At 39.5% G+C, this 20,157-nt stretch overlaps 1 protein-coding gene across 5 annotated transcripts in view; it reads left to right on the top strand.

Moving 5' to 3' along the window:
* The window catches only part of ACTN1 (actinin alpha 1), a 131,850-nt gene that overhangs the window by 63,195 nt on the left and 48,498 nt on the right, over nt 1-20,157 (top strand). For all 5 annotated transcript variants that reach the window (XM_058161901.1, XM_058161898.1, XM_058161899.1 and 2 more), the window contains exons 2-4: nt 7,685-7,799; nt 12,677-12,796; nt 19,519-19,605. In XM_058161901.1, the coding sequence (XP_058017884.1) occupies nt 7,685-7,799; nt 12,677-12,796; nt 19,519-19,605 (322 nt within the window). The remainder of the gene's footprint in view (nt 1-7,684; nt 7,800-12,676; nt 12,797-19,518; nt 19,606-20,157) is intronic.

Here is a 20,157-nt window from a genome sequence, read left to right as displayed (position 1 = left end):
CGTTGCCTGGAAGCCTAACATGCTAACACCTTTTTCGTAAAGATGCAGAGACAGGTTTATTTAGAAATTTTAAAAAATGAGCCACACAAGGCTGTTCAATAAAGGAAATGCATATGTTTCAAAATAAAAATTGTGAATCAGGAAAACTGAATAAGCATTCTGGATATCACTGCATGTTGGGTTAAATTTTAGCTTAGTCAGAAATGTAATGAATTACATTCGTAATGAATGATGACCCCAAGGAAAACAAATCTGTTTTTTCTGGGTTCTCAAGTGATGAAATTCACCAATGTGAAAAACAGAGAAAAACAACGCTTCTGTTGTCTTAAGATACTATTGGATGGGTTAGATTGGAAGGCAGTTGACTATTCTAAAGTCACTCTGTTTCATGTCTTAGTATGAGTTGTTATTTTTCCTGGAAAACTCTTTAGTGTTTCCAAGAATCTCAGGAAATGCAGGTGATTACATACGCCTTATCAACATTCTTTGTCCATAATGGTGTTTTTAAAGGATGTAAATTTGGCATCTTTCAGCAGGCTTGCCTGATTTACGCATTCACAGATAACCTCACTTCCATAGTAACATGGCAACACTTACTGGTTACCTACTCTTTCTGGTTCAACTAGTTATGATTTACAGCTGTTGAAACAAAAATTAAAAGGTATTGACAGCTTGTTGCTTTAAGACAGATTAAAATTGGATTCTGACAGTGAAAAGGAGATTTGCAGACAGTATTTCAGGCAGGCAGAATGTCATACCCGTTAATAAAATTTCAATTTCTCTTTTGATATGTATGTATGTGTGTTTGCAGAAGACTATTTAAATTTATATTGCAGCCTAGACCAGCTCAGTCATCCTCTAGATATGTGGATTTCCAGAATGTCTTTGCTAGTGGTTAATTCTGGATGCCAAAATCTTCCCATGTGGAGACAGTGGGCAAGTTGCAAAATGCTTCTCTATGGCATTATTATTCAAAAGGAAGGGAAAAGAAGAGGGTGTGAATGAAATTCAGTAACTTAAGCAGTTAACTCCTTTAAAAGTGATAGCTTTCCCATTTCTTCCATATGACCCACAAGGGGTTTAAAAAGAAACATAAATGCTAGCTAGTAATGAATAGAAAATAGTGTCTTGTTCTTTAGATGCTATTTATTGGGGCTTTTGTCAAGCAATCACTCTGCCTCATTCTCAACATTTTATGAAGGTTCAGCAATCGTTGTCTTCAATTTGTAATCATCCTGTGCTTTCCCATCAGTTCTGGATGACAAGATAAAATTGTTGCATAGGGTTTATGAATTGGTAGCCTCAGGAACTATCATTCTAGAAGTACATTGGACATAGATGGACTGCTGATTGACTCCACAGATAGGAAAAACTTTCTAGTGGGATTAAATTGGCAGAGACATGACTCCCTGGCTGATGACAACGTGTAATAAATGAGAAGCTAAACTTAATGTATTGGCTTGCTGCAATAAATTTTATAATATTGCCTGTAGCCAATTGAATGGTCATATAATGGCAATTCCCCATTTCATTTTAGAAACTGTTAAGTGCTTTATTGAGTTGGTCATGCATCATTTGGCTGATACAAGAAGCTTCTACAACTGGCATGATTCTTGTATTTGTAGCAAGAATTGTTTTGTCTCTGCATAGAACAGTTTTATGTGCGTGTGAGAGAGGTGAGAGAATACACTTTTGTTATAGTTTTATGTGATAAAAGTTAGCATCCACCAGCCTACTCAAGTATAAACCTGGAAGCAAGGCAAGACTACTGATGACTTAGCAAGAATGGAATCAGGGGTGCTATTCAGCAGGTTCTGGAGAACCGGTAGCGGAAATTTTGAGTAGTTCGGAGAACCGTCAAATACCACCTCTTGCTGGCCCCAGAGTGGAGTGGGAATGGAGATTTTGTAGTATCCTTTCCCTGCCATGCCCACCAAGCCACACCATGCCCACCAAGCTCACAGAACCAGTAGTAAAAAAAAATTGAATTCTACCGCTGTATGGAATCCTAGGGTGAGATTTGTTTTTGGATCCTTTTATAGTCTTGTTAGGCAGAAAGAAAGGAAGGAAGGAAGGAAGGAAGGGAGGGAGGGAGGGAGGGAGGGAAGGAGGGAAGGAGGGAAGGAGGGAAGGAGGGAAGGAGGGAGGGAGGAAGGAAGGAAATAAGGTGGGAATAAGCTGAAGCAGGAATTAATAGTGGCAAATGTGAAGTCCATAGCTGAAATTAAACCATAGTTCAAGGTGGTCCACCTGTTCTGAACTGATTGAATGATCAGTAAATATGACATTTATGTATCCTATTTAGTGTAGAATGATTTATACATTGTAATAACCTTAATTTTAATTATGCATTAAAATCTAAAGTCAATATAATCTATCAAAAGAAAATATATTTGGAAAACTGTTACTAGCCCAATGAAAATATTCACCCAAGTTTCAGTAACCATGAAAACATTATTTTCCATCCTAACAGTTATTGGGAAGGAATCCTAAAATAAAATTACCAGTATTGTGATTACAAAATCACACTGAGTTCAGCATAAAGATCTTGTCTTCTGTAGTCTGGCTTTTTTTTCCTTTTGGTCTTCTGAGAAGAAGTCCTAAAATAATCTTGCTCCAAATATCCCAATATGCTGTTACAAATACTTAAATTATACTTCTAGTCTGTTTATCTTCCTGCTTTTCAAGTGCTGGTTCAGTTCAATTTTAATGTTCACTTACCCTTCATGAAGATCTTTCTTACTTCAAGTAGACATCTTCGTCATCTATATTAAGAGTGTCAAACTCACAGCCCGCGGGCCGGATGCGTCACACGCTGGCCACTCCCACCCCTATTTTAGGAAGGGGAAAAAAGTTGCAATACATCATGTGACAACAACGTGATGCGCGAGTTTAACATCCCTAATCTATCTCAACCATTCTCTCTTATAAACATTTTTTTGGGTGATTAACTTCAGATTAATACCTTTTCTCCAGTGTAGCATTTTTTGTCATTTCAGGTTTACATTGGCCATAATTTTTCTCATTTAATTTACTTGGGAACATTGAACCTCATCGCAACTATTATTCTTACTAAGGGAATTGTCTTACTAAGGGAATTGTGCATGCCACTGAAATCAGGTGGATGACAATTTAATTGTTCATAGCCATATATGTTCTGTATGTTTAAAACTACCTTTTCAATATTTTAAGCATCTCATCACTTAAAACAGCAGTTCTCAACCTGTGGGTCGCGACCCCGTTGGGGGTCAAATGACAATTTGCCAGGGGTCGCCTAAGACCATCGGAAATATGGGAAGTATACTTGCGAGTCGAAGAATCGCGCTCCAATGGTTGACTCCACAAGCCAGCTGCAGGCTCTTCAAATCGCTAGCCGAATTCGGCTTCAGGCGCGATGAATTAAAAAAGAGAGAAATCTTTGCTCTGATGTCTCCCTCTCAAGCCAGCTGCAATCACTCCCAATCGCTAGCCTAATCTGGCTTCAGGCGCGATAAACTTAATAGGGGAGGAGTCTCCACTTTAATGCCTCCATCCTCAAGGCAATCACAAGCAGTTCAGATCACTAACCAATACGGCTTCAGGCGCGATAAATTCAAAACGAAAATAATTTTACGGTTGGGGGTCGCCACATCGTGGGGAATTGTATTAAAGGGGTTGCCACATCATGGGGAATTGTATTAAAGGGGTCGCAACACTATAAAGGTTGAGAACCACTGACTTAAAACATGGAAGTTATGATATAGTTCAGTGGTCCCAACCTTTTTGGCTCTGTGGACTGGCAGTGGCGGGGGCAGGGAGAGAAATGGTTTGGCCCTGGTTCCCAACGGGCCGCAGCCTGGAGGTTGCGGACTCCTGATGTAGTTGTTGATTAATACTGCAGCTGAGGTATCTAAGGAAGTATGTTCAAAAGAGATGACCTCTTTGATAAGTTTTAGGTTTTTGCAGTGAATTACTTTTTCAAATAGCTAATTGTAATGTAATTGGAATTCTTTGAGCAAACAATGATATTTGGAGGTCAGTCTGAGAATGTTAATGGGCACAGAAAATGTGGTATAGAAATTCCACAAAAATAGACATATTCTGGAAGTGATACATAAAACAGTTTTAGACAGGACCCCAACCTCTCTATAGCGCGGCAACATTTTGTACAAATTAGCAGTTATGTGAAAAAGTACTGGTTCCCTAAAGTGGCTTATATATTTATAAAAACTCTTTTTTTCAATTGTATCTCCTCTTATCAGTGCCATTAAGCTGTAAACTCAGAAAACTATGATTGAGAACTCAAATAAAAGGATTTGCTAAGGAACAACTTCATGTGGGAGCTAAACAAATTACCTACCGGCATTCCATATATTATATTTGGCAGCCACTAATGAAGGATTTAGTTGATAATATGCAAAGATTGGACTGGAGCTTTATGATGTTTCTTTTTTAAAAAAGAGGCAAGGTTGCAAACAGCAGACTCTGTATTTTTGAGGTCGGTCATCAAAAAAGTTGGGGGGGGGGAAACTTCCTTATGACTAACTTTTCTTTATAGGGAATCTTTAATTTAGCAAAAAACTGATATAATTAATGCTGCATGTTATAACAGCAGCAAGGCTGGTTTATGCGCAATACTGAAAAAAGGAAGACCCCCCACCCCCGGAAGAAAAAATAATAAAGAAAATCTTGGCATGTGCAGAAATGGACAAGCTGACACTAGAACTCAAAAACCAGGACCAGACAGAACACTATAAAACTTGGAACAAAGTGCACCAATGGTTGGAAAGGAGAAAAGGAGTTGGAACAAAAAAGAATTAGGGTTTGTAAAATGAATATTGGATAATACTTAGACAAATATGTAAATGAGGACAAGGGATCTGGATCTGGATCTGAACAAAATAGTAATGAATGTTAAATAGTAATTATATTTGTTCTTATGTTAAAAAATATGTATGGATATGACAAGACCGGGATGGTCACACTATGTCCAATGTTTTTAATGTTTGTTTAATTAAAAAAAAACTTTAAAAAAAAAAAGAAAGTAAGTTGTGGGAGGAACTACCTGATGACTAACTTTTCTTATTCAACGGTTGATAGAAATTTGAGTTTAATCTACTGACAGCCCTTTAGGGATTTACAATGATCAGCAAAGGTTTTTTTTGTTGTTCAAAAAGTTTTTATTAGTCAAAAAAGGTTTATACAAATACATATCAGGTATGGTAAATTTTCATTTTTCTTATCTAAAATAAGAATTTTACTCAAATTTTTTAACACATACAACAGCCATAAGGCAAGCAGGTGACACGAAGTAGCAAAGTTTGCAAATTTTAAATACGTAATAAAGAAGAGTCAAGAATAAACAGAATATCGTACAAAAGAGAATAAGGAAAACCAACACAATCCCAAATATCTTTATCACTTCCTAGTTTTGGATCTCAGAACTCTGGGTTCAGCCTGACCCAACTCCAGGGCCGCAACAGCGGCAGCCGCTTCAGCCCCATGATCTATAACCTCCCCTTCTTCAATTCCTGGGTCATCTGATTCCAGGAAGGCTTTGTGTTCCTCCACATAGGCCGTAGCCTCCAATTGTACTGATTTTTTCGTAATGCCCTCCCGGAAAATCATCAATCCTCTGGCATCAGCCATCTGAAGCCCACTCCTTCTGGTACAATTTGCTTGACAAAAATAATATTTCTTTCTTTTTCACGTACCTGTCTGGGAATCTGCCTCAGAATGGCTATCTCCCTGCCCCTGTAAATCAGTGCCCCACTCCTATGTTTTCTAAGAATTTCATCTCGTCTCTCTTCTGTCAAATTTGACATGAACCTCTCTGGGAACTGCATGCGTGCGTGCATATTGCGAATTAACTCTATAAACTCGATCCACATCCCAATTCATGAAATCAACACCTCTCCCAAGAAATTCTCCCAACAATTTAGTCACAACATCTCTCAAGTCTTCTTGGTCCACTTCTTCCAAATTTTGAAACCTAAGGAAATAAGACATTTTATCCATCTGTAGTCCAAGCACAGCATTGCCTGTCGCCTCCTCTCTTTTCTGCACTGCCCGCATCTCTCCTCAGACCTTCCACTTTCTGCTTGTTTTCTGCTGAGACTTGTTGAGTATCCTTTAAATCCTTTTGGATAGTCACAATTTCTGCTCTTATTTCCGTTTGGCCTCTTTGCAAATCATCCAGTTTCTTGTCCATGTTGGATAACTTTTCCAAAATTCTCCATCTCTCCAGCAGTTGGTCTCTGACCTTTGCCATTTGAAAAAAAAAAAGAATCAAAATCCTCAGGCAAGCACAGTATCCTTGTAATTTCCTCCGGATCCACCAGGGGCACTCACAGGAGCAACGAGTCCAGAGTACAGTTAGTCAACCAGGAAGTCAAGGGAAGTGATGTCATCAAAATTCTCATAGTGAAGGCGGAAGCTGGACGCCACCACTGTTCCCCAGAAGGAGGGGGCCTCAAACCTTCCCTCCTAAATTTCTCCATCACCTCTTCTCCAGAGCTCCACAAAACCGTAATCTTCTTATTTTAAGTTCTCCTCTCTCCAGAATAACTCGTGCTCCTTCCAACCGCAGGGGAGAAAACCCCCGCACTCCGGAGCAGTCCACCACGCCACCGATATTCCCTTCCTTCTCCTCCTCAATTCTTCTCCGTTCCTGTTCACCACCAGGCTGCTGCAGTTATAAATCCAATGCCCGGTGTCACGGGCACAGCGCCCAGGCGACGACCAAAATAATGGCCGCGGCCTGTGGCCTCCGAACCCCGCCGAGCCTAGGACGCGCCAGCATCGGTCCCCACAGTCCTGTATGTCGGCTGGGAGACCCCTGGCGAGCCGTCCGTGCGGCAGGTGTCCTTTTCGGAACACCTGGCCCCTGGGGGCCTCGGCGGCGGCCGGATTCGGGCGCTGGAGGCAGGAGAAGCCTTCCAGACGTCCGTTGCCGCTGGATACCGGAAGTCGTCCGATCAGCAAAGGTTTTTGACGCCTACCTGTGAACAGTAGCAACAGTAACACAAGTCTCCTTTTCTGCCTTCTCCACATTATGCTACTGAGATGAAAAATGTTTGGAGGATAGCTAAGGACGGTTCATTTTAACCTGAAAGAGTGCTAAAGTCTACTCAGTTTGTATATTTATAAAGAATATCAATCAATATCTGGTTTTAGATTTCTTCAGCTCTGCCAGCCTACTCTAGCATCTGGCTCTGGCTGGTGGATCTGTGTATTCGAATTAAAAAAGGAAGTAGTTCCTGGAAAACTGAGATTTACCCATTTTTGGTATTGGAGGCCTTGTTGGACTTGGCAACCCCATCTTAAAATAACCCTAGTATAATTTGGGGGAATGAGTGGATTTTGTGATTGAGGTGGAAACTGTAAAGGCAGGAATCCTTATGTGAGGATACAGCTTACTCCAACAACGGGGGTGGGTGGGTGGGTGGGATTCAGAGAAAAAATACCATCCTAGACATGCAAAATTAGCTCCAATCCCCCCATCCTCCAGTTTGCACTATTATTTCCTGGAAGCTAAAGAGATAGAACACGAAGAACTAATAAATCTAATTAAACTGACATTAGTTCAGTAAATCACATAGCATCAGTGTTTTTGCAATACTATGGATTTTTCCCACCCGACAGCCTTACAGTTTCTCTTAGGAGAAGAATTAATCCCTTTTCTTCTCATTTTATCTCTTTCCAGACATTTACAGCATGGTGTAACTCTCATCTCCGCAAGGCTGGCACCCAGATTGAGAACATAGAAGAAGATTTCAGAGATGGCCTGAAGCTCATGCTACTCCTGGAAGTTATATCGGGTGAGACCATTATTGTGCAGTAGTTTAAATGGGTTGGAGTGGGGAAACGTGTACTTCAAGCTTTCCATGTAGTGCAAAACAAGAGCCAAGTTGGCCATTGTTTGAATCAGTATCCCATGTGCACAAAGTTCATGTTGGGAAATTTATGGAGAGAAGGAACTTCAGAGAGACAAATAAATGGGAATCTATTCCTACCCAGTATTCATCACCACATGCAGCAAAGCACTTGTTTCATCAGCATCTTTCTATTATCAGGACGTGAAGCATCCAAATACCAACCTGGTGCCTTCTAGACTGGTTATGCCAGCCTGGAGTAATGAGAGTCATAATTCAAGACACCTGAACAGTGGCAGCTGGGGAAGGGTGTTTTAGCATTGCTTATCCAATCAGGGTTGGAAACCAAGTCAGCCAAAGCAATAGTATCACTTCACTTCCATATGCTTTTGTTGGGACACCTTTCCCACTTAAGCTTCACTGTGCTGTCCACCATAGCTTCCTTTATGGGTAGTCCTCATTTTACGACCACAATTGAGCCCAAAATTTATGTTGCTAAATCAGATAGTTGTTAAGTGATTTTTTTGCCCCGTTTTACGACTTTTCTTACCACAGTTGTTAAATTAGTAACACGGTTGTTAAATGAATCTGGCTTCCCTATTGACTTGGCTTGTCAAAAGGTCATAAATGGGGATGAACATGACCCCAGGACACTGTAACCCATTGTTGTGTCTTGCCCGCTCTCACCGCAGCCGGGGTCTGCTTATCTGCTTCCGAACGCTGAAGAATGTCCTCCTGGCCCCAGCCCTGGCTCCATGCCCAGACAGGCTGAGGAGGGGGCATCTCCCGGCCCCAGCCCTGGCTCCATGCCCAAGCAGGCTGCAGAGGAGGGAGCACCCCCCCCCAGCCCCAGCCCTGGCTCCATGCCCAGGCAAACGGAGCAGCTAGACCCCTCCCCCTCCTCCACAGCATGTGAGCCTGAGGAAAGTTTATTTCCAACAGCTGCTGATTGGAGTGACCCTCGCATCAGAAGATTGGATAGGCGGAGGCAACAGAAGGAAGGGAGGGGCAGGTCTTAATGAGTGCTGAGTCATGGAGCCACACCCCATGGCCTATATAAAGGATCTGCTTTCTGGCAGTCTCTGAGTCAGGCAAAGTCGAACTTATCTTGCTGAAGTCACCTTCTGATCTCCTGCCTGCTCTGAGGACTTTGCTAGGACTTTGGGCAGAGCTGCAGAGGCAAGCCTGATTCGGATTTCCCTGACCCGGCCGTCAGCGGAGGAGTGGGACACGACACCCATCATAAATAAGAACCAGTTGCTAAGCAGCCAAATTTTGATCACATGACCACAGCGAGGCTGCAATGACTGTAAGTGTGAAAAATGATCGTAAGTCATTTTTTTTCTGTACCATTGTAACCTCGAGTGGTCACTAAATGAAAGGTTGTAAGTCGAGGATTACTTGTACAGAACTTTGATTGCTCTTCTACAACCAAAGTCCTCGGAGAAAGCCACAAGTGGTCCTCCTTCCTCTGCAGAATTTAAAAGCAAAATGTTGAATGGTCCATGTCCTGTGGCTTTCTTTGAAGTCTTCCAGAACCAGCTGAATTTGTCTCTCGTGTTATTTATTCCTGACTTGTTTATCTTGCTAGTGAAGTGCTCACTCATGCATGGGGAAGGAGAGGAAAGCCAAGAGGAAGCAGTTTACAGACAGGGATAAGCAGAGTGCGAATAACCAAGCCTTGGTGTTTTTATTTACAGAATTCTACCATGGACTATATTTCCTTGATGTTGCATTCTCCTCTGTCTTCATCTCTTTGCCCTTACTGCCTTTTGTTTTGAATTTGTTCCCTTTTCTCTGCAGTGCTTTCCAGATTTTGTTTAGGACTCTGGCTTGAACAATTCTTAGCCTTTGGCTGTCCTGGGATTCTGGCAACTATAGAATCAACAAATCTTAGAGGTCACTGGTCATGGAAAAGCTGGTTATACACACTGTGCACAGCCAAAGTGCTTCAAAATATTTTTTTGCTGCGATTGAACAGGGTGGTTTGCCACATTATATGTAAGCAGGTTCCATGGCCTCTTAAAATCTCAGTGATTCCCGTTTTCCCCAGTAGAAGCCCTTTTCCTGTCTGGTAAACATGTACAGTTGGCATGTGTCACTGATCTCTTGAAAGTGTAGGACAAGCCCTTGCTTTGTTGTGGCATCGTCTGGTAAAGATTACTGTGACTGCCAAAGGAGAGTCAGTTCATTCCTGTCAGGAGGAAAGGCGGCTGTTCTCCTGCCTCTTTGAACTTCAGGTTCAGTTGCTTTTGGCAGCAGTTCAAAGTAAACACAGTTATAACGGCTGGACATGCTGCATTTTGGAAAGAAAGGACACATAACTGAAGAAAAGCAAGGGATTGTAGACTGAATCCTTTGCAAGAAAGGAGATCCCATTTATCTCCCTCCAACTACTACTACTACTACTACTACTACTACTACTACTACTACTACTACTACTACTTCTTATTCATCATCATCATTATACTTTATTCATTAAACTCAGTCAACTGAACATTAAAAAATGTATCACAAATACCATTGACTGGTGCTAATGGTTGATACGGGTTGCTGCCAGCGTCCTAGGTATCAACCAAGTACCTTCTTAAGATGTAGTTTTGCGCTTTTGTCCCAGTCGCTTTACAGTTGCCCGCCCTGGTTCCCCAGCAATAGAAACTGAGCCCTGTAGCCCATTTTTTGGCAGATGTCCAGCAGCCATAGCATCTGGCGTGGACCTTGCTGATCCGGGCAACGACTTGTCCGGTATGGAATTTTGTTGATTTCTTCTCATCATTGGTGATGGTAGATGCCTGGGTTGGTTCACGGTGGCTAAGCCACAACTGATCCGAAGACTGGCATTCCCATAACCATAGGGACCACACCCAATAGCCGTCCAGGTCCAGCCATGGGTTATGATGATGACGATGATGATGTTTGTTGTTGCTGCTGTATATGAATGATCTTTTGACATAAGAGAGCCTTTGGGGGATGTTTGTTAACGTAGAATATTGAAAATATACAAATACAAAGAATTAGAAATATATTCAAAAAGGAAAGAACACTTTCAAACACATCAGGTTCCAGAGGGCCTGTTTCAGATAAGGACATTTGTTCCTTTTTTGCCTGCCACTAAACTTAAAATCTCATGTCTGAAAAGTTTTTGGCCACCTCAGACATAATTCATTGATATGATACCTTTGTGATTATGGTGCAGATATATAAATTTGCAGAGGTAACTGTTAGCCATCAGTTGATAATCCTAACTCATTTGGGGGAAACACTACAGTACAAGTGAGCTGCAATAAGCAGAGTAATCAGTTGGTATGTGGCAGGCAAAAAAAAATAAATCCTTTTTGATGGGCAAAAAGAAACTGGAAGCTTGATGAGCCATGGTTTAGTACAACAAAACCCAGAATGTTTTAGTTATTCTAGATTTCACATAAAAAATCCAGAGGAGTGACTAGAACAAGGCTGGTCCATGTTGCCCTACCCTCCTCTGTGGCTCCCAGGGGAGCATATCCCACCAGCCTGTCCACCCCTCTTATTTTTCAGAGCCCTCCCTTCCTCATCGCTGCACTGCTGTCCCTGATGTTGTTGTAGCACAGCATATTCCCTGCGCCAGCCTGCCCCTAGATCTTCTTCCCATGTTTTTCTTTGCTGCCTCTCTTTCGCCATCAATGTCCTTGGCTTTTTCCCTGCTCCCGCTGCCTCTAATATCAAACCATTTGTGTCTGGATAAAAACAGCTTCATTTTGTTCTCTGCATGGGCCAAAACACCCGAAGCATGTATGTTTCCATTCAGGCATAGACCACCCATAATCAGTCGTTCCCTGCACCAAGCATTTTGCACATCTTTAGAAAAAGAAATCCCAATGAAAACTGCTAGGACAACTTAGTTCTGCTTTTGTTTACTTCTGTATATACTTCCAATTCCCCACTATGAAGATAATTGAGCACATTTGTTTAGGAGTTTTATTCTGTCTAGGCTAGGCCCTTAGAAAAAGTAATAGCACTGTATGTGATATTTTACAGGGGAAAAGTATTATTGCTTTTGGGACATATGTATTGATATACATGTTAAGGGAAATCATGAGGTCAGTCCTTCTGAAACAATACCACTTTGGAATAAGAGGCAATTGCATCCTTAAAAGTGTTCCTCTTTTTATTTTATTTTTTGTAATTGTCTTTATTAAACAGTTATAAAGCTTATACAATACATTATATTGCTACAACTATATTGATTAATACAATATTGAGTAAACATTATTACCACTGTAATATTTAGATAACAGACCATTGAGGATTCAAAACAAGAAATATCAATATTAATTATGATTTACAATGTTAATAAGCATAACATTATTTGGCTTTTTCATCCAGAATTGAATACAACATTTAAAAAAAACACACTGCATGTTGCATCAAAATATTTGTTTTACAATAAAGGCTTTGATCTCAAGTTGATTACTTACTATTAAGATCTCCGCTTTGGAAAAAGAAAAGAGAAAATAAACAAAGCAAATTTGAAGACAGTTTAATCTCATTCCTGCTTATGACCATGGTATGATTATTTTAGCTTTATTGTTCCCCAAAGTGCTGCTTAGTTTGTGAATAACTTGTCACTTGAGGGAAGTAGTCAAATACGTGATTCCCCTGCATGATTAAGTGGTACAATCAGGTATTTACAAAATTATGACTGTAAGCAAATCCCAATGGACCAGTTGTGGTTTTACAGCAAAAGAGAAGCAACTGTTTTCTTTGTGTGGTATATGAATTCTTGGTAGAGGTGAAGGACTTCATTAAAAAAAATAATAATCATTTTGTTCCCTCAACCGGATTAGGTGAACGTTTGGCTAAGCCAGAAAGAGGCAAAATGCGAGTGCACAAAATCTCAAATGTGAACAAAGCTCTGGATTTTATTGCTAGCAAAGGAGTCAAGCTGGTCTCCATTGGAGCCGAAGGTAAGCAGCATTTACTTCAAGCCGGAAATGGACAATAGCAATAATGAACCTGCTTTTATTCGATACACATTTAATATTGGATGCATTGCTAGAAAATAATGTATTTCCTAAATGTGGACTTCACATTTGAAGACCAACCAATTAAGGAGTCTTAGAATAGCTGGGAGCAGTTTTTGGCTTCTATCCATCCATCCATTCATTTGTTACATTCATTTGTATCTTGCCTAGTCACCAAGAACCAGGTGTATAGACAGATGCTCTCTGTGTTCCTTCTAAAGGATTATTATCCTGTCTCATTATCTTTGTTTAGGAGGAAGAAGAGAAAAGAAAGAATCCGATGCTTTTGTTCATCTTAGAAAAAAAAATTGCTCATGGATTTTCTAATCCAAGAACCTGATGAACCAAATAGTCTTTTTATCCATCAAATTTATCCCCAAAATACTTGAGTAAAACAATTAATGTTATAGGTGATTACAATTTGTTATATCTGAGTAAGGGGAAAAGAAGAAGCAGTCTCTGAAAATGCCCAATGTGCAATAGGAATAGACAGTATTTCAAAGTTAAGGAAGATTTATTTATTTATTCAGTTTCTCTAGCTGCCCAACTCAACCAAGTGAATCTGTTTAGTTTATCAATGTTGTCTGTTATTCTTTAGATTCAGCATAAGATATAACAAATATAACTAATAAATATAATGAGGTCATCATGTTTCATTATTGTATCAAACCTATATAATTTAACAAAAATATATGTGTAAAATTAGAATTAATCCCCAACTCCTTCCATTAATGTCAGAATAATTATGAACATACTGTATACGATTCTTGCTGTACCCATTGCATGTGTTTTGTTTGTATTATGGGTTCTTAATTGTACTGTATTTGGTTGACAGATAGTATGCTATCAGTCAATCCTTGTGAAAAGGATTATAAACTTTTTCAAACTCTGCATTTTGAAAGACCAAGATCAGTGATTGTCATTACGATAGCAACAGAATAAAAATCAATGAAGCAGGCTGAATGTTGTTAACATGGCTAAAACTGAATAAATCATATCAAACAGGTAGAATTTAACTAGAAATCATGATGGGCCAATAAAAGAGATTTTGTGTGCATATTTTAAAATATACCATAAGCAACACAATTTGTCAAAAGATCCGTGTTATCACTTGACCACAAGTGATATCACCACTAATCACTTCCTAATCATCATCTTGGCTCCAGAATATCCAAGAAACTATATTGGAAGGTTGGAAAAACAAAAAAATACCGTAATTCTATATTGATACAAGATTGGCAGTGCCAACATTCCTTAATGTGATGCAAAAAGGAAACTGTATAAGAAAGAAACACTGACATTTGGAACAATTTTTAAAAGTTGTATTTATACAAGTAGTGAAACTATTGTTTTTATTGGCTAAATTAAAGCCACCTTATATGGCTTACAGTACTGCTCATATTCTGCAAATTCTGCAGGTTCAAGAAAGCATCCCCTTTGATTGCTTATACTGCACGATCTCTCACACTTAGTAATGGATTTTTTTTTTAAATCCAGAGTAATTTTTTATCAATAGCACAAAAGCAGTCCACATTTTGTAGTAAAATGGACTGCAACATGGAGTGTAAACACATTTTCATTCTCTTGATATATTTCCACCATAGTTCTTATTTACATATAAAATAAGTTCATAAATCCTATTTGAAATCCTGATGCAAAAAAAAAATAATCCTGTGAACCTCCCGTGCAAAACAAGAAGATAATGGAATATCAGAGTTAGAGTACTATGACAGGATTATACATTTCAGTGCATTTTGGAATCCTTTTGAAGAACCCAGTTTTATTATGAATATTCAGTGGTTATTTTCCTTTTGAAAGAACCAAGCACCAAAGAGATGGAAATTGTATCTTTATTTGTATATTCTGTTCACAAAGACTTATTGTAGTAAAACCAATTATATGGAAATATACTCACTAGAGCAGAACAGTTGGTTTCCTCTTTCCAGCTGTTCCAGTTCTTCAAACAGCAGTCTGTATCTTTGCACAGGCTGAATGTAGATCTAGCTGAACGTTTTTCCTTGTTGAGTGTGCTGTGAACAGCACTCTGAGATTGTGAGAAAGGAGAATGACAACTGTTCTAGATTTCACACCTGAGATCTTTTTGCTTGACTTTTTAAGGATCCTTTTTTTTCACAATTACTTCTTGGAGGATTCAGGTCATCCTCCTTAGTCTTCAACCCATATTTCATATTTCTGTCAACCCCTTTTCCTTTTAATGGAGACATTCACAAAGTGTTGAAAGACGCAGAACAGAATCTCAATTCTCCATTGGTACGAATGTCCCAAAAGGGTCCCAATGATTTTGGAGGAAAGGGGGGTCCATCAACTGTACTAAAGATTGTTCACAATGCGCACCTCTCCTATTCCCTACTCTGAACCCCTTTAAAAATGATTAGCCTTTTCTTTGTTATATCAAAATTCTGAAATTTCAAGATAAAACAGATTTGCTCCATGTTTAACCCGTGTAACAGAACGAATGTTTTACATATGAACTTATCTTCACATTTGATATAAAGATGTATTCCTGATACCGGGGTGACAACATTGGTTTTGAGATGGAGAGCAAAATATACAAGATAATTTACCAACTTTAGCAAATAAAATCCAAACTGTTGCTGCCTAGCAACAGTTCTTTTATTCATGAATCTGCCTTAAAGGTTTCTTTGTGACTTATCACATTTTTATTGTTGCAAAACAGTTGAATATTGGAATGAGGTGATAGAATCTGGCAGGAACACATTTTGGATGCAAATTGTTATCCCTGACTATTTCTTTCAGAATTTGTTTTTAATTATTTCCATTGCTGCTGCGCTGCTGCCCAGTCATAGATAATACAAAGAATTAAACGGGAAAAGCTGACATTTGAATGAATTTGTCTTCTGTTGGCACAATGGTTAATCAGTCCTGCTGTCCATCATGAATTTGCTGTCTTACTTCCCTTGGAATGTTGCTTGATTTTATTGTTTGTCACACACTTAGCCAAATATTTAGACTGGATTTGGCATTTTTATCTACTTATTGAGTCCTTCCCAAGGATCTGGGACAGACAGATGTTGATGTTTGATAATGCTAAACGTTAAACAAGGTATTGTCGCAGGATGTAAGCTGTTCCGAGTAAAGCTGCCTTTTGCAATTGACTGATAGTGAACTTGTCAATGCCAATGGTGTTCAAATGTGTTGTAGTAGTTGTTTTGGAATTAAACCCAAGGTGCCTATTACTATTGATACTACTTTTGCTTTCTTTTGTTGTTGTTGTTGTTGTTGTAACGGTTTGTCACACTGTCTGCCAGATGTTGACTAGATTTGGCATTTTTGTCTACTTATTGACTCCTCTCCAATAACCTGGATAGGCAGATGTGGATATTTGATGGAATTGTTATGGTTCATCACACAACCAGATGTTCAGACTGGACTTTCTGAAATTTACATCTCACCATATTTTTTTATGGGAGAGACACTGTGTCTGATTCCTGATGAGACTTGTTTAGTATGGTTGAACCTGTGGCATAGCTCTCATCTTTCTCAGAGCATACAAGGCCCATAACCACATCAAGGTAGTGCCCTTCCAAAAACACTGGGGGTATTGTTATTAGTATAATTGCTGTTGTTCTTATTATTCCTGAATTAGGAGCTTTACATATGCACCTGCTGTTAATACTGATGTGATTTATTGGAGTGAACCCTTCAGCTAATCTAGGCAATTCTTTTGAACTGCTGAACATTTCAAAACAATAGTTTCTGTTTGCTAGACAGGTGGATATAAATACCTTAATGCTCGTTAATATAGCTTAAGGTAGTGTTATTTGGATTGGGTGGGCTTGATAGACCTTTTTCATGTAATAGGGTAATCAAGTTTGAATTAATTAAAAGAATTAACACCTTTCTGAATTAAACAGAAATATTTTTTTCTTATCATATAACACTGTTAGTTTGATGCAAAAGTATCTGTTATATTCCAAACTGTATAATGAAAGACCACATAAATAAATTCAGTGGCTTTACCATCTGCATTTCATTTCTTTGCTCTTACTCTCTCTGTTCCTACCACCCATAGCAACTGTGGGTTTCTATATATTCCTTTCTCAGGGCAATACTCCATGAATCTCATTAGTGATCCAGGAAATCTTATGCAATAGAATAGAATAGAATGGAATAGAATAGAATAGAATAGAATAGAATAGAATAGAATTTATTGTCCAAGTGTGATTGGACACACAAGGAATTTGTCTTGGTGCATAGGCTCTCAGTGTACATAAAAGAAAAGATACCTTCATCATTTACAACACAAATGATGGTCATAGGGTACAATTTAACACTTAATGATACAACACTTAATGATAATCATAGGGTACAAATAAGCAATCAGGAACAATCAATATCAATATAAATCATAAGGATTACCAGCAACAAAGTTACAGTCATACAGTCATAAGTGGAAAGAGATTGGTGATGGGAACTGTTGGAAGAAATATCCATCTGGGTTCAGTTCCAAGTGGGGACAAAGACACTGGAAACATGGAGGCTGCTTGGAAAGATGGTTTAATGGTGGTCAGGATCACATGGCTTGAGATCCTGAACAGAAAAGTGCGAGATCCTGTGTGCTCCCTGGTTTTATGCTTTTTCTGAGCTTTGAACTTTCTGGGGCACAGGAAGAGTATCCTGATTGGTTGTCAAACTCCCAGGTGGTCTAGGGGTCTTAGCTAATGTTGTAGGTTGTCTCTCAAGCTTGCTTGAGCCTTGCCATGTGGTAAGATTCTGTTGCTAGATGGGTAGGGGCTAATCCTATCTTTGTCATGTAGACAATGGACTGGCTCAGGCCTTAATGGCCCATTGACAAAGGTGGGGGGAGTTGCTTTGTCTTTAAAACATGTTTCTCCATTTCTCATCCAGGGAAATATATTCTGCCTTTTAAATATTTTCTAAAATATTTCATTCTTCTAGGAGGGGGGTGGGTGCTAAATTCCTACAGAACGATGGGAAGATTAATAGTAGTGCAGATTTAGTAAATAGTTTAAAAGTGTTGAGGGAATTATTTGTTTAGCAGAGTGATGGCATTCGGGAAAAAACTGTTCTTGTGTCTAGTTGTTCTGATGTGCAGTGCTCTATAGCATCGTTTTGAGGGTAGGAGTTGAAACAGTTTATGTCCAGGATGTGAAGGATCTGTAAATATTTTCATGGCCCTCTTCTTGATTCGTGCAGTATATACAGGTCTTCAATGGAAGGCAGGTTGGTAGCAATTATTTTTTCTGCAGTTCTAATTATCCTCTGAAGTCTGTGTCTTTCTTGTTGGGTTGCAGAACCAAACCAGACAGTTATAGAGGTGCAAATGACAGACTCAGTAATTCCTCTGTAGAACTGGATCAGCAGCTTCTTGGGCAGTCTGAGCTTTCTGAGTTGGTGCAGAAAGAACATTCTTTGTTGTCCTTTTTTGATGTTGTTTTTGATGTTAGCTGTCCATTTTAGATCTTGCAATATGATAGAACCTAGAAATTTGAAGGTTTCTACTGTTGATACTGTGTTGTCTAGAATTGTGAGAGGTGGAAGTATGGAAGGGATAGACATAGTCTTTAAGAAACCACAAGATTCTGTTGTATCCTGTAAAGAAGGATATAGCTGCTGCCAGTGGTGAAATCCAAATTTTTTTACTACTGGTTCTGTGGGCGTGGCTTGGTGGGCATAGTATGGCTTTGGTGGGCATGGCAGGGGAAGGATACTGCAAAATCTCCATTCCTACCCCACTCCAGGGGAAGGATACTGCAAAATCTCCATTCCCACCCCACTCTGGGGCCAACCAGAGGTGGCATTTGCCGGTTCTCCAAACTACTCAAAATTTCCGCTACCAGTTCTCCGAACTACTCAAAATTTCCGCTACCAGTTCTTCAGAACCTGCTGGATTTCACCCCTGGCTGCTTCTCTATGGAGTTCTAAGTGGAGCAGAAATGTTTATGGAAGTGTCAGCATTTTATTGTTCACTTTCAGGTTGCAGGGTCACAGCTATTAGAGGAACTGACTAGCTGATAACCTGGGGGAAACCAAGATCTGCTAGGAGTCTCTGAGCATCATATTGGCCAGAAAGACAATCTGATTTCTTTCTCTTGACTGCCTTCAAGATTCTTCTACCCGTTGATAGGAACTGAACTTCCTTTTATGTGCTGATGTAGACACAGGCATTGTGTAACACCAGTAAACAAGCAGCCTATTTCTAAATATTACAAATTGTGAAAGGGGGCTAATTCACCAAACCAGGTCATATTTTTTAAACATTGACTGAGCCCAGCTGTTGTTTCTGGTTTTTAAAAACAGGTTCTCATGCCAACCCTCTGAAAGCAGGATGTGCTAAAACTTAAACTGTAAACTGTCTTGAGCAGTCAAACAGGAAGGCATCGTATACACCAGTCAAATAAATAAACTGAAAGATACTAAAAAGAAAACCGTTCAAATCAGACCAGAGAAGCAATATGCATTCAGAGGATTTTGATCTTTTTCTCCTCAGCAGATGATTGCTGATCTTCTTCATAACTCCAGGGAGTTTTTATGTGCCCTCTGCCCCTCTTCCCATCATAGGTTTTAGCCAGGGGGTGTCCACTGCTGGATTAATAATTCTTTTAAGAACATGCTTGTTTATTTTTGGTTGTTCAACTGCTACATTTCCTTTTTTTCCCCAGAGATTGTTGATGGGAATGCAAAAATGACCCTTGGCATGATTTGGACCATCATCCTTCGTTTTGCCATTCAGGATATCTCAGTAGAAGGTAAATCCCAACAGGTTCTCAATTCTTCCAAGGATAGTTATGACGAGGAAGAGTGTATATTACAAGCCACCTCAAGGAAAGAACATGAAACCTATACTCTGAATGAAGTTAGTGCACGTCAGCTGGAAGTTAGTGTCTCTGCTTAATTAATTGCATCTGAGGTATCTGAAAGTTCTGATTATATTTACAAAATGCAGAGTTAAGGAGTTCCAAGTCTGGATTCCCTGACTAGGCAGGATGGACACAGGTTGACAGCTTTCATGACATTGTAGAGCAGGCTTCACTTTGTTATTCTGAACCTGCCTAGGCATTAAGGTGTGCAGGGGAGGCAGAGTTTTCTTTTCAAGAACTTTTCTGCCTGTCCATGTTTTGGAATAGACTTCCTCAGGAGTCTCGGTTAGTTTTTAACTTTCTGAAAAAGCTTCAAGAGATACCATATTTTTTGGAGTATAAGACACACCTTAGTTTTGGAGAAGGAAAATAAGAAATAGCTGATTGGCAGGAGGATGGGCCTCCTGGAATACCCCCAATCAGCTGTTCCAGAGGTGAATT

The sequence above is a fragment of the Ahaetulla prasina genome, chromosome 1 (genome assembly GCF_028640845.1).
Source record: "Ahaetulla prasina isolate Xishuangbanna chromosome 1, ASM2864084v1, whole genome shotgun sequence".
Classification (NCBI taxonomy): domain Eukaryota; kingdom Metazoa; phylum Chordata; class Lepidosauria; order Squamata; family Colubridae; genus Ahaetulla; species Ahaetulla prasina.
Note: the sequence above shows the minus strand (reverse complement) of the source record. Positions and strands in the feature narration are given on the sequence as shown.